Source organism: Macrobrachium rosenbergii, chromosome 2 (genome assembly GCF_040412425.1).
Source record: "Macrobrachium rosenbergii isolate ZJJX-2024 chromosome 2, ASM4041242v1, whole genome shotgun sequence".
In the NCBI taxonomy this organism is placed as follows: Eukaryota; Metazoa; Arthropoda; class Malacostraca; order Decapoda; family Palaemonidae; genus Macrobrachium; species Macrobrachium rosenbergii.
In genome coordinates this window covers 2,650,750-2,663,708 of record NC_089742.1, presented here as the reverse complement: position 1 = coordinate 2,663,708, position 12,959 = coordinate 2,650,750, and the positions used below count along the sequence as shown (strand labels likewise).

The window sequence follows — 12,959 nt, the reverse complement described above, 5'->3', positions numbered from 1 at the left end:
AATTTTTCTTTTCATTTTACCCACCTTTTGATCTTTTAAGATCCCGTCCAAGTATTTCTTTTACTCATTCACACATAGTGCGCAATTTATATACTCGCTCATGTCCATTGAACGTCTCCCTTTCTTTATATTTCCATTAAGTGCTTCAGCCACGGAGTGAATTCTTGTGCGTTTCATAAAGAGTACATTCCGCCATTCAACTGTCGTGCACGAGTGGGTAGCCATCATTCAAGACTTGCGTATACCGCAAGCACCAAATCGCATATTGCGTGCAAACCCCATAACCTCCCTTTCCTCATGTTAGGGAGAAGGCTTCCTTTCCTCATGTCAGGAAGCAACCACTAGTTCTTAGGACTAGCCACCCACGAGTGCAAACCCAAGGGTTTTCCTTTCCACACTGCCACTAATCCAAGGCACTGCCAACCAATTAAGTTACTGCAGCACTTACCCTTTCTACTTTCCCTCTTACTCCTTACTTATCTTCTGCCTCAAGCAGAGTGTCATTCCTTTCAGTGCAGTTTGGTTGCACTGCCTTTTAGTGTTGCTAACCAGAGCACACCGGCACCCCAGTGCCACCAAGACAAACCAATTATATATAAGCCACTGCACTTGTACCTGATCTACAGAGTGCCACCAACGGTGTATCCTCCCAGAGGGACCTTAGCACCTTCAGGATCACTACCATTCTCCAAGTGTTCTGCCCATAAAGAATTATAGCTTCAGGACCACCTCCATATACCAGCGTATCTGCCCATAATGACCATTCCTCCTTCAGGATCGCTCCATCAGTGTGACCTTCACACTGCACACTCAACTACAGTGCCACTTCATTGAAAAAGGTGCCACACCACTGAAGTGCCACCAAATTATGGGACACTTCCTCAACGTCACGGACCATTTCCCCTTGTCATCCTCATAAACTATACGCATGTCTTTGGAACAGTACCAAGCCCTCATGAACATGGGCAAAGACACAGGTTTCACAAGACGGGAACTCACCCAGGGGGTGAAAGAACAGTTGAGAGAATAGAAGAGGTATGCGGATGAACAGAGGCAGCTGGAAGATGACTGAGAAGAAAGGAGAAGACAGCATGAATTAGCCTTCAAGGAAAGTGAGCAAGCTCTTAGGGCAAGCAAGCAAGCCCTCAAGGCAAGCGAGCAAGCCCTGAAGGCAAGCAAGTTGGCTCTCATAGAAAAGAAACCCGAGCTGGAGATAGCAAGGAAGGAGAGTAATGAAGCCATAACGATCCAACAAGCCTCCAACCCCACACCTGCCGCACCAGATGCTCCATTCTCAAGCCTTAATTCCCTAGTCTCCAAGTGGACTGAGGAAGAGTCGGAAGCATGGCTAGAAGAGATCAAGGCACTCTTTGACAATTACCTCACCACCGAGACAGAAAGAGCCTTAGTGTTTACCAAACACATGGAAGGAAAAGCCAAGACAGCCCTCCGCTTGCTGGAGCGGAGTCCAAGAGGCGACATGACCGAAGTCCGTAGGGTCATCACCAAAGCCTATGAGATAACCCCGGAGAAATGGAGACAATGGTTCCGAGGTCTTGCCAAGGAAGTTGGCTGGTCTTGGACGGAATGGACCTGTCACAAGACTCAGTCTGGTACCCAATGGTTCGACTCCTTGTCATGCACGACCCTTGAGGACTTATTCAATCGGACCATGTTGGAGGATCTTTTCCAATGTGTGCCTGGGTCCCTTGCTGTGTATCTCAGTGATAAACAGCCCACACACTTGTGGAAGCCTGCTGTATGGCTAATTCCTGGGAAATATTCAACCAGTCCCACCGCTGCATAGTGTCCCCTGGGTACCTCTCAGGCTCAACTCGCTCAAAGAACGGCCTGCCAAGCAAGCCTACTTACACAAACTGTAAAAAGTTTGGCCATGCTGAAGCTGATTGCCAATACAAGTTGGGCAACAATAGGCAGCCTACTAACAACCAACAGAATTCCTCTCCTTCTATGTCCGCTCAACCTTCTCCATCGACCGTCACCATAGGAAGATCAGCCCATCCCAAGGGATCCTGCCAAGAATGTGGAACTCCAGGGCACTATACTACTGGATATCCTGGCTGCCCGAAGCATATGTCCTCTACTAAGCACATCAACCTGATTTGTGCCACATCCTCCATGGCTGTGCTGCCAGAAATCTCATCCTGAGCAGGTCTGGACTCAGTCAGTCTCAGTAGCCCCTCTGGGTGGCTGTAGCCTACCAGTGAGCCTGCTAGCTACAGTAGACACTGGCTCAGACATTAGCCTGATTGATCGGGCCCAAATGCCAGCCAGTGCTACTGTTGATGAAAAGACCAGGTGGATGATGTCTTGGATAGAGGAGCAAACCAAGACCATTCCCACAGTTGAACTTTGGGTAATCACCCCTTGGGGCGCACAACCTCACCGCCTTGACGTGGTGAATAAAAACAGGCACAAAGTGGAGTTGTTGTTAGGATGAGACATCCTCTGGGGATGTCTGTTCCTCATGACACTCTGTTGTTTATCTACCTCCACCAGGGAGGCTACTCCACAACCACGTGACTGGGACACCACCACTGTGACAGGCATGCCACCTTCAGCCCAACCTTCCGTTCACCGAGGTGTCCCACTGAAGGGACATTCTGAAACCAAATCCAGGCCCAGTCCTCAATCTTCACAAAAGGATGGCCACCAAAAATCTCCTCCCTCACCACGAAGGGAAGTCACCAGGTACCGCTGCAAGACCTACAACATAACAGGACACTCCGCCAATTGGGCAAGATGCCCTAGCAAGCAGACCGCAATGGATACCAGATCCACAACCATTCCAAGAGGCTCTGCCCTCCACTCAAGACTGGAATCTCTGTCTCCCACTATTTCAGGTACACTGAGGGGTTTTGCACCCCCGGGTCCCTCATCAGCCACACCTGACTCCAATCCTCTGCCAGTGCCACTTGAGAGCACCGAGCAGTGCCAAGCCCCATCTACCTTAAACGGAGCCCCTCTGCTAACCTAAATTCCCGTCCCTGGCCCCAAGTTAGTGCCAGTGCCAGATCCACAACATGACCCGGATCCTCCTACCAGAGATCCTCCAAACCTCACCAAACTATAGCCTTCTCGCACTAACCTGGTGGAGAAGCCCCGCCCACCATTGTAACTGCATAGATTGCAGGATTCGTCAGTATTGTATCTATTTCGAATTTAATCATTAACAAGCATACAAAATATAGCATATTACAAAATCTTGATGTAATATATAAATTTCTATTCTTTCTGCATAGTTGCTGTCACTGAAATACTTGTCATTGTATAAAAACAAACAAAGAAAAAAAAAACGAATGCAACTGTATGCAAAGAAAGGGGAGGTGTGCTGGTTAATGGATCAGCCATTGTTTTAGCGCAGTGGTTCTCAATCTTTTTACTACCATGCCCCCTTTGGTTGGTCATTCCCTCCACGCCCCCCTTGCATCTTCAGCCAAATAGATAAAATTCCCACCCAACTTATATTAAAAAAAGGAAATGTATTGTTGCTTTTAGTCATTTTATTGAGCATGAATTCTGTACAAACAATATAGGATAGGTACATAACATATTCACTGAGGCTATTTTCTTAAGTTAATGAGATGCTTGACACTGCTTCTGAGCTACCAGATGTTGAATGTGTGGTCGAATGCCAAACAGTGCACACCATAAGTCCCCTTCAACGTTCTTCAGCCGGTTTCTGTACTTGGTTTTGACAGCAACGAGTATGGACGTGAGATCAGAGGGTAAACAGAAAGATACTTGATCCAAAACGTCTCAAGATCCAATTCTTTGAAGTCTTCCTCAGCTGTGGAGTTGAACTTTAACTCAAGAAATTCCTCTTGGACTTCCTCTGAAATATCAGCTACATCACAATGAAATGGGTTTCCTATGAATTTCCAAGCTTCACGCTTCTCATCTATATCTGGAAAGTATCTGATGAATTCTGCTTTCAAGTCAGTCAGATGAGTGATTATTTGTTTCTTAAATTCAGGTTCAAGGTGTTTGTTACTGAGAGCAGAATCCAAGTTACTAAAGCAGGCTGTATTTCTGTTCTGAACTCGACTTTTCCAGAGGTTTGAGTTTGGCCAAGAACGCTTGAATGATATCGTGGTGCATGATGATGTTGATGTTTTTCCCCTGTAGTTTAAGGTTGACTGCATCCACAAGGTAAGCTAGAGATAGCAGAAACCATTCAGACATGAATTTATCATGGAGATCTGTCTTGTGCTGCAAATCAAGAAATATTGCCACTTCTTCACGTAGTTCATAAAGTCAGCCAAGCATGTTCCCCTTCGATAGCCTTCAGATTCCATATCCTTACACAACAGTGTGAAGAGACGACTGTTTAAGGCTCCAGCTTCGATAAAGTTGACTACCTTAATGGCCATGTTCAGGACATCTCTCATTTCAGCAGGTAGAGTCCTGGATGCTAAGGCTTCTTGATGAAGTATTCATTGTGTCCCTACAGCAGATGGATTTTTTTCTTTTACCCTTGTGAACCCAGACTGCAGACCAAGCATGGCTGGAGCCCCATCAGTACACACCCCTAACAGCGACTCCCACGAAAGATGATTTTCTTAAAAGAATTTTGATACATCTTGAAAAATATCTGCTGCTGTTGTACAACCTTCCATGGGGTGGCAGAAGAGCATTTCTTCTTTAACTCTGTTACCTGACACGAAACAAGTATACATCAATAGCTGACAACACTGAGCGATGTCAGTCGTTTCGTCACACTAAATAGCACATACAGGAGAAGCTCTTACTTGGTCGAGAATTTGCTCTTTCATATCTTGAGACATTTCATCGATCCCTTCTCTTGACTGTATCGTTTGACAGAGAAATTTGGGAGAGCTTGTTTGCACTACCTTTCCCCAGAACGAGTTCTGCTGCACAGAGTAAGCTTGGTTTTATTAGAGACTCTCCAATGTTATGGATTTTCTTGCACTTTGCAATCAACAAGGCAATTTCATAGGAAGCCTCAACAACCTTAAAAGTCTGTTTCTGAAATGCTCCACTGCCGCCCAGCTTAGCTTGCTTCAAGGAATGCCTTTTAGTTTCAAAGAAAGCCCTGGGTTTGTCAGCTAGAGCAGAATGTGCTGTCTTCAAGTGGCGTTCCAAGCGTGAGGGCCGCATTCCATCATTGCTCAGGGTCTCGAAACATATTACACACTGGGGGACCTCTGTATCCCCTCCTTATGGAGGGACACGAATCCAAATCGAATATATTCGTGAAGATACTTCCGATTCTTTGCACTCATTGTGATTTTATAAATGTGCAGTGAACAACACAAATCTGTGAACAAAATATAAGGCCCGTGTAAGTTAAGATAATCATCACCACATGATCATAAACACCACAACTTGAACAACATGATGACAATGCAAACAACGTGATCAGTAACAAACACATGATCATAACATAATCATTATCAAATATCATATGATCATAAACACCGCACGAATACTAACAAACATCCCAACACGGTCATAAGCACTACTAGGCTACACGACCATAGATCATAAACATCACAGAATGATGATAATTAGAAACACATGGTCACAAACACAGTCACATGATTATTATCAAACAATACATGAATGCTAAATAATAACAACAGTAACTTAGATTAATAAAAAGCATTTAATAATAAGAGTCAATAACAATCATTCATTACTTAAAAGAGAACACTAACTAATACTACAGAGAAAAACATTCATTATCACTCAATAAGAAGATATTCATTAATAATACAATAAAGATACAATTATTTACTTATGTAGGTCTTTATAAATCCACCGCCACTATGTGGCAATGCATTCCCTCATTAACAATAACAATCCAATAACTAACATACAATACAAAATTAAAGCAAAGAGAAAAGACAATTAGTAGCAACAAGTAGATTTTGAATAGCGCATGACGCGCCAATACAAAATAGAGGAAACAGAAATACCGCTCGGCGTGTCGTCCTTACAATAATTAAGTAAATATTAAAAAACTCCACATGTTGATCATAAAAACATGATTATTAAGAAACATGTGAATGCGACTATGGATACTACTTTACCATAACCTAAATTTCATTAAATAAAACAACTATGCCAAACATACCTCAACGCGCTCAACAGAAGAACTGTGAAAGAGAAATAATTATCACAGACAAGTGTGGGAGACGACTAACTGACTGGACGTGCGATGGGGCGGCCGCCGGTAACGCATAAGGACATTTAAATTCAATAATTACAGAAAATGGTTAGCCTGGTAGACTTGCAGAGTATAGAAAACTAAAGTTAAAACTGTAAAGGCGATAGTTTTGTATTTTCTTTTTTATAATAATTATAATAGTAGCCCACGATCTTGGATAAATGGAGTACAGAGTGGGGACCGTTGTGTATTAACCATTTTTTTATAATAAAGATAAATGTCTACTTTTTTTCCCCGGACCCGCGCCCCCCAGTTTGAGAATCACTGTTTTAGCGGGATTGTCGAATCTTACACCTTGTCACCTCGTCAGTTGATTTCAGTGACGTCAACAAATTTCTGATATTTTTCATCCCATTTGAAGGTACATACTTACATAGCTTCATATATTTACTTATTTAATTTCCTGCGTAATCTAACACAAAGTAAGGTTGTCTTTTTATATTTATATTCTTATATTTAAAATTATATTCTTATCAGTGGGGAAACATCTAATACCAATCTTAATGAGCGATCGGAGGAGGAAGTCAGGTAAGCATTACCCATAGGTCTATTAATCATTTTCCTCAGCTCTCCAGTTCCAATCCAGTTGTTAAAGGCCGTGTCCATAGATGGTTGGTTAGGAATGGAAGGTTTGATCCAATTCAACAAAGTTGGGTAAACTTTCATAAAAGTGTTAGATATCTCCTAACAAATAAAGTAAAAAAAAAAAAAAAAAAAAAAAAAAAACTTGTCTAAAACGGGGCATTTTCTTCCATCTGTTTTGTTTTATTTATTTATTTTTTGTAATTTTGTTTTATTTTTTTTTTGTATCCAATGGCAATATTGAGTACCAGTATAGGATTTTATCACAGAGCTGAACTAGAGTGCTTATTCCATATGTAGTCAAACTCAGAAATCATCGCTAGAATTTAGAATACCTGGGGATAGTTGCGGTTCACAGATCAGTTAGGGCTAGGCTATCCACTAAAATCCCTTGGTTAAGCGGTTGAATCTGGCGGAGCCGATTGGTAGCCTCGTATGGGTCTAGTTCCAATATTTGTATAATCCGCAAAATTATATCTTCTTTATTTACCTTTTGTTTTATGCGACTATACATTTAAGCAATTATATTATAAGGTTTGTAAATGAATTTATGCAGTCGTATTGTAAAGAAGCTGTAGGCTATATGCCTATATGTGGTTAATTTCCTTTGTTTGATAACATTCACTTTTAAATTATAACTTTAACATCATGTGATTTTAATACATGTTTCTTGGTATATAGGAAAGATACATACATATAATTTTTCGACATATATTTCCCGATTCAGTATTATTATTACTCAATAAATACATTAAAAACTATATAGCTTTTATATTTCCCCTTCAATTAGCTCGAAAATAGCATAAAACTGCTCTCTCGACAGATTATTAACATTCTTCATAAAAGATATTTTCTGTTATCCAGTAAAATTCAATAGAGTATGTAAGGCTATGTGTTCATATATATATATATATATATATATATATATATATATATATATATATATATATATATATATATATATATATATATATATATATATATATATATGTGTGTGTGTGTGTGTGTGTGTGTGTGTGTGTGTGTGTGTGTGTGTGTGTGTGTGTGTACAAAACTCTAATGGACATGATTCCAGATAGGGATATGTGCCATAGCTCAAGCAAGAAGAGAATAGGCCCATTGCAATTCACGGTTAACGAGCCAATCAAGAAGAATTATTCTGAACGTATATAATCATTATCGAAATCAAGATCAAAGAGAAAGCGAGATGGATGTTGAGAGTAAGACTGCTGTTGCTACAGACATCTCTATCCGAACCCTTCAACGCATAAAACGACAGCAAAGAGAGCATGGAATAAAATCTCCACCCTCTAGGACAGGATATCACCTGTGCTGGGAGCAGTAGACGACTTTCGTAAAGAGTGCCTACGGCGATTGATCCTCTCTTTTTATGAAAGGGGTGAAATTCCCACCATAGAATTTGTACTTGAAAAAATGGAGGAGCCACCAATAAGTTTTCCTGGTGCCCAGATGTCTCTACGCTTACTTGTGAAACAACTTGGATTCCGTTATAAGAAGGTTAGAAGCTGAAGATTTTTGTTAATGGAGAGAGGACATAGTTGTTGCGAGGAACAAATATTTGAGAATCCTAATTGAAAACAGAAACTTCGAGCAGCTCAAAGCAAGAGATTTATCTACATGAAACGTGGATAAGCCAGAACGACTATGTAAGTAAATGTTGGACAATTGCTGACTGATCAGTAGGCCGAAAATTAAAAACAGGTAAAGGTGGCAGATTCATAATTTCACATGCAGGTGGCCGTGATGGATTCATTCCAGGAGCTCTATTATTTTCAGATCAAAAAATGGTAATAAGGGCGACTATCATGACAGCATGAACTATATGTGCTTCCGTGACTGGTTTCAGACACAGCTACTGCCAAATACTCCAGCGCATTCCATTATAATAATGGAAAATGCTTCTTACCATTCAAAAAAGTTAAATAAAGCACCAACCAGCAGTTCCAAGAAATGTGAAATAACCCAGTGGCTAACAGAAAACAGCATCAATCATGATTCTTCACGCAACAAACACGAACTCCTTGACCTTGTCAAAGCAAACAGATGTAAGCAAGTGTATGCCATTGATGAAATAGCTCGTGAAGCGGGTCATCAAATACTCCGACTTCCCCCTTATCACTGACAGTTAAACCCCATCGAACTTATCTGGGCTCAGATTAAGACAGAAGTCAAAAAGAATAATTCTCATGGAAACCAAACTTTGAAGAAAGTAGAAGTAGCAAGAACTGCCATAAACGGCGTAACCGTAGAAGACTGGAGGAAATGTATACAGCGCATGAGGAAAGTTGAAGATGAATATATGAGGAAAGATAGAGCCTTCGACCATCTGTTGGAAAGTTTTATTATAAACATCGATGATGACAGTAGTGAATTTGACGGAGACGAATGATTACATAATGAGAGAAATTGAGATTTAGTGTGAGTGTGTGTTCGTCTTATTTGTAGGCTTGTGTATATTTTCAAAGTGTTATATATTACGTAGGTAATAAATATTATTGGTTTCCTCTTTGACTTTCCTTTATAGTGCTACCAAACATAAATTTTATAATGCATACAAATATGGCTAGCGTATATTTCAAAATATATAATTTTTATTGTATAAAATAACATCCAGATTTACAGACCTAAAATTTAATAGATTATATGGTGCCATTGTTTAAGTCGTCGATTTAATCTAGTCAGTAGTTCTCCAGGTTTTGAATATTTGCATAGTCCTATAGGAAATTAATTTTAGATCGCCTTAAATCAAAGATTAATGCTCTGATGATTAAACCCAAATATAAATTCAAATATAAATTGAAGATTAGTGAATCGGTAAAAATAATTATTTGTGTTGATGCCAAACAATGGTTGTTCCATTAACCAGCATGCCTCCCCTTTCTTCGCATAGAGTTGCAATGGTTTTTTTTTTTTTATACAATGACTAGTATTTCAGTGACAGCAACTATACAGAAAGAATAGAAATTTATAAATTACATCAAGATTTTGCAATGATATGCTATATTTTGTATGCTTGTTAATGATTAAATTCGAAATAGATACAATACTGACGAATCCTGCAATCTATGCAGTTACAATGGTGGGCGGGGCTTCTCCACCAGGTTAGTGCGAGGAGGCTATAGTCATCGCAAATTGTGAACTTCCGACCCCTGACATTTCTTCCTCCCAATCACTTTCACCTGCCGAGGATGACCCTCTGGCAGACCTTAATGTTACACCTTCACTCGTCAACCAGGAACTGTCTGGCCGGGATGCAGACGCTGGCTCTAACATCACAACAGTTGTCACAGCAGCCGAAGTAGGGAACCAGCCCGTAGCTACTAGGGCTACCCCTGATCTGCTCCTGATGGCACTTCTGGCCTTTCCTCAGAGTCGGTGCCCTCATCACCTCCTAGGAATGGCGTAGTGAGACCTTGGAGGCCCACGAAGAAGAAGAAGAAGGGGCGGAAGAGATCCAATTAAACAATAAGAGCCACAAGCTCTCCTTGGCACTCGTGCTTTCATCGGCACCGTGCCTCTCTCTATCTCAGATTGATCCTGGCACCTACCCAGAGAAGATAGCCTGCATGATCTCTGCCCAAGTAGACTAACATCTATTACCCTAGGCCTTTTGCAATATTAACGTTATGCATAACCTAACCCAAAACTATCCAATACTCAAGCTGGTACACCCCCTGGTCATTTACCATAATTAACCCTTCAGGTTGCTCATGTTCAAATTTATTGTGTGTGTTACTCTGTAAATCATTACATAATACATTATTAATTGCATTTAGTTAGTTCAGTGTCATTTAGTTAGCACCCGAGCCATAGGATATTAGAATATGCCACAAGCCACATTTACCATGTACCATTGCCTGAAGGTAGAGTTCCCCTGTCATCAGAGACAGCCAGTAGAAGTCTGTAGGCACCACTGTATAGGTTACGCTCTGCTGTAGTAAAGTAAGTAAGTTAGCAAAATGAGTACCCCTCTTAAGAGTTAGGTAGGTCCATTTAGTTATTGCAGTGCAATTCACAATTCATTTAGGGACGCTAGCTGACTAGTCAGGAGGAATAACTTACTTAGTGAAGACCTTCACGCGCAAAAGTGAGCGAATGCCTTTTTAAAGGGGGAAGTTCTCACATATTTTTATTTGTCCCTTATAGTCTGCTAGGTCGGGAACCAAAATTAAGGAGAAATTTGCTTCTCAGTTAAATTCTAGGCTTAGTTTGGCGGCGGGAAGGAAGAAAATGCCCAGATTTGAACTCATATAGGCCTAAAAGTCTAACCCACAAGTCACCTGGCCTGAGGTAAAACAATACCACTCCTTCGCCTGCACTCCCCAGCACGAGATTTATGGGGTCAAGTAGCCGTTACTGAATTGGGGCGAAACCTGGTTGTAGGTAGGCTATAATCCTAACTCTTAAGTCCTTAACTATAGGACCTATTTTTCCCTACAACCTTTTGCTGCCTGTGTGACTTCTTGCAGATGGCCGATGCCCTGGAATTGGGGGCAAACAACAGGGGAACGGCTGAGTCTTGGACACTGTGGCATTCTGTGCAGAGCCACCGATGTGTCGAGTGGCATCCCTACGTCTTTCTTCCACTGGCGTAGACTAACCGACTCTGGAGTCCAAGAACTGCAAATGCTAATGAGCTCAAGCACCAAAGGTATCAGGTACGTCCAGAGCATTTAGTCCTATGCCAGTTACTGTTTCTCTCTGTGAATTTCTCTCAATTATTTTCCGAATTTCCAACTTTTATTCTCCTAACCAAAGCCACCTTTTGGTGCATTCAATCAAACCTACCAACAAAGCAGCCCAAGATTCGCCCCTTTGACTTATCCTAAGCTCCAATTAAATCCACTCAGTGATCAGAATTAGATTATTCCTACCATAGTGTTAACCAAGGGCTAAGTAATTCCAAATGACCAATTTCCTCCATGGTGAATATTTAAGTTTAATGAGAGAGAAACTCATTGATTTGGAATGCTAACCTGGGCTTTTTTACACGAATCCTGTTACTCGGCTCACATGTGGTCGACACAGGCTTGTGAATCATTTATACTTAGAAGTACTACCATTTCTGATAAGCCAGAGAGTGATATGCAGTACTGGGGAAACTACCCATTTCCCTTCACTCTGCGCACCAGTGCTGGATCCCTGCAACTCATTTAATCAGCATCAACGGCTTCCTATTTCCAAGACTTGCTATTCACGGTCTAATAGTATTTCACATTTTATTTAATTACCTGCTGGATCACCAGTTTTCAGATAAATTTCATGATTGCTTCATTTGTAAATAAATTCATCCTAACGTAACTAGTAACTAGTTTCCCATGGCAACATTCCAATCCCTAATCTAGTTCTAATGATTAAGGTAAGTCTCAAACCCTTCCCATTCATTTTTATTACAGTCTGGGTGCTCTCTGTTGGCCCTTAAAAAGCAATAAAAAAACCATTACACTTTTCCAACAGACCCAGATTGTATGAATCTTTATATATATATATATATATATATATATATATATATATATATATATATATATATATATATATATATATATATATATATATATATATATATATATAAACAAATATATATATATATATATATATATTTATATATATATATATATATATATATATATATATATATATATATATATATATATATATATATATATATATATATATATATATATATATATATATATATATATATATATATATATATATATATATATATATATATAATATATATATATATATATATATATAACTGCTAAAACCAATTATTTTCCCAACAGACCCAGATTGTATGACAGGATATATATATATATATATATATATATATATATATATTTATATATATATAACTATATATATATATATATATATATATATATCAAATGAAAATATATATTATAGGGAGGCAGGAAAAACCAATATATTTTCCCCAAAAGATTCCAGAACATTTGCAAAGTTTATATATATATAATATATTTATATATATATATATATATATATATATATATATATATATATATATATATATATATATATATATTGGCCTTATTTATATAGTATATATATATTATATATATATATATATATATATATATATATATATATATATATATATATATATATATATATATAT

General features: G+C 39.2%; 1 protein-coding gene across 1 annotated transcript; it reads left to right on the top strand.

The window, feature by feature from the left end:
* The first annotated feature begins 928 nt into the window (after nucleotides 1-928).
* Nucleotides 929-2,169, top strand: LOC136842043 (uncharacterized). Its single transcript, XM_067109431.1, has 3 exons — nucleotides 929-977; nucleotides 1,077-1,759; nucleotides 1,846-2,169. Exons 1-3 carry the CDS (start codon nucleotides 929-931, stop codon nucleotides 2,167-2,169), a joined length of 1,056 nt encoding a protein of 351 aa, XP_066965532.1.
* The last annotated feature ends 10,790 nt before the right edge of the window (nucleotides 2,170-12,959 follow it).

Bases quoted from the DNA above. Each gene is read 5' to 3' on its own strand.
- LOC136842043 (XM_067109431.1), top strand. From the start codon at position 929: ATGTCTTTGGAACAGTACCAAGCCCTCATGAACATGGGCAAAGACACA. The intron at 978-1,076 runs GTTTCACAAGAC...ATGACTGAGAAG, and splicing joins GAACATGGGCAAAGACACAG to AAAGGAGAAGACAGCATGAA. The intron at 1,760-1,845 runs GTATGGCTAATT...ACTCGCTCAAAG, and splicing joins CACACTTGTGGAAGCCTGCT to AACGGCCTGCCAAGCAAGCC.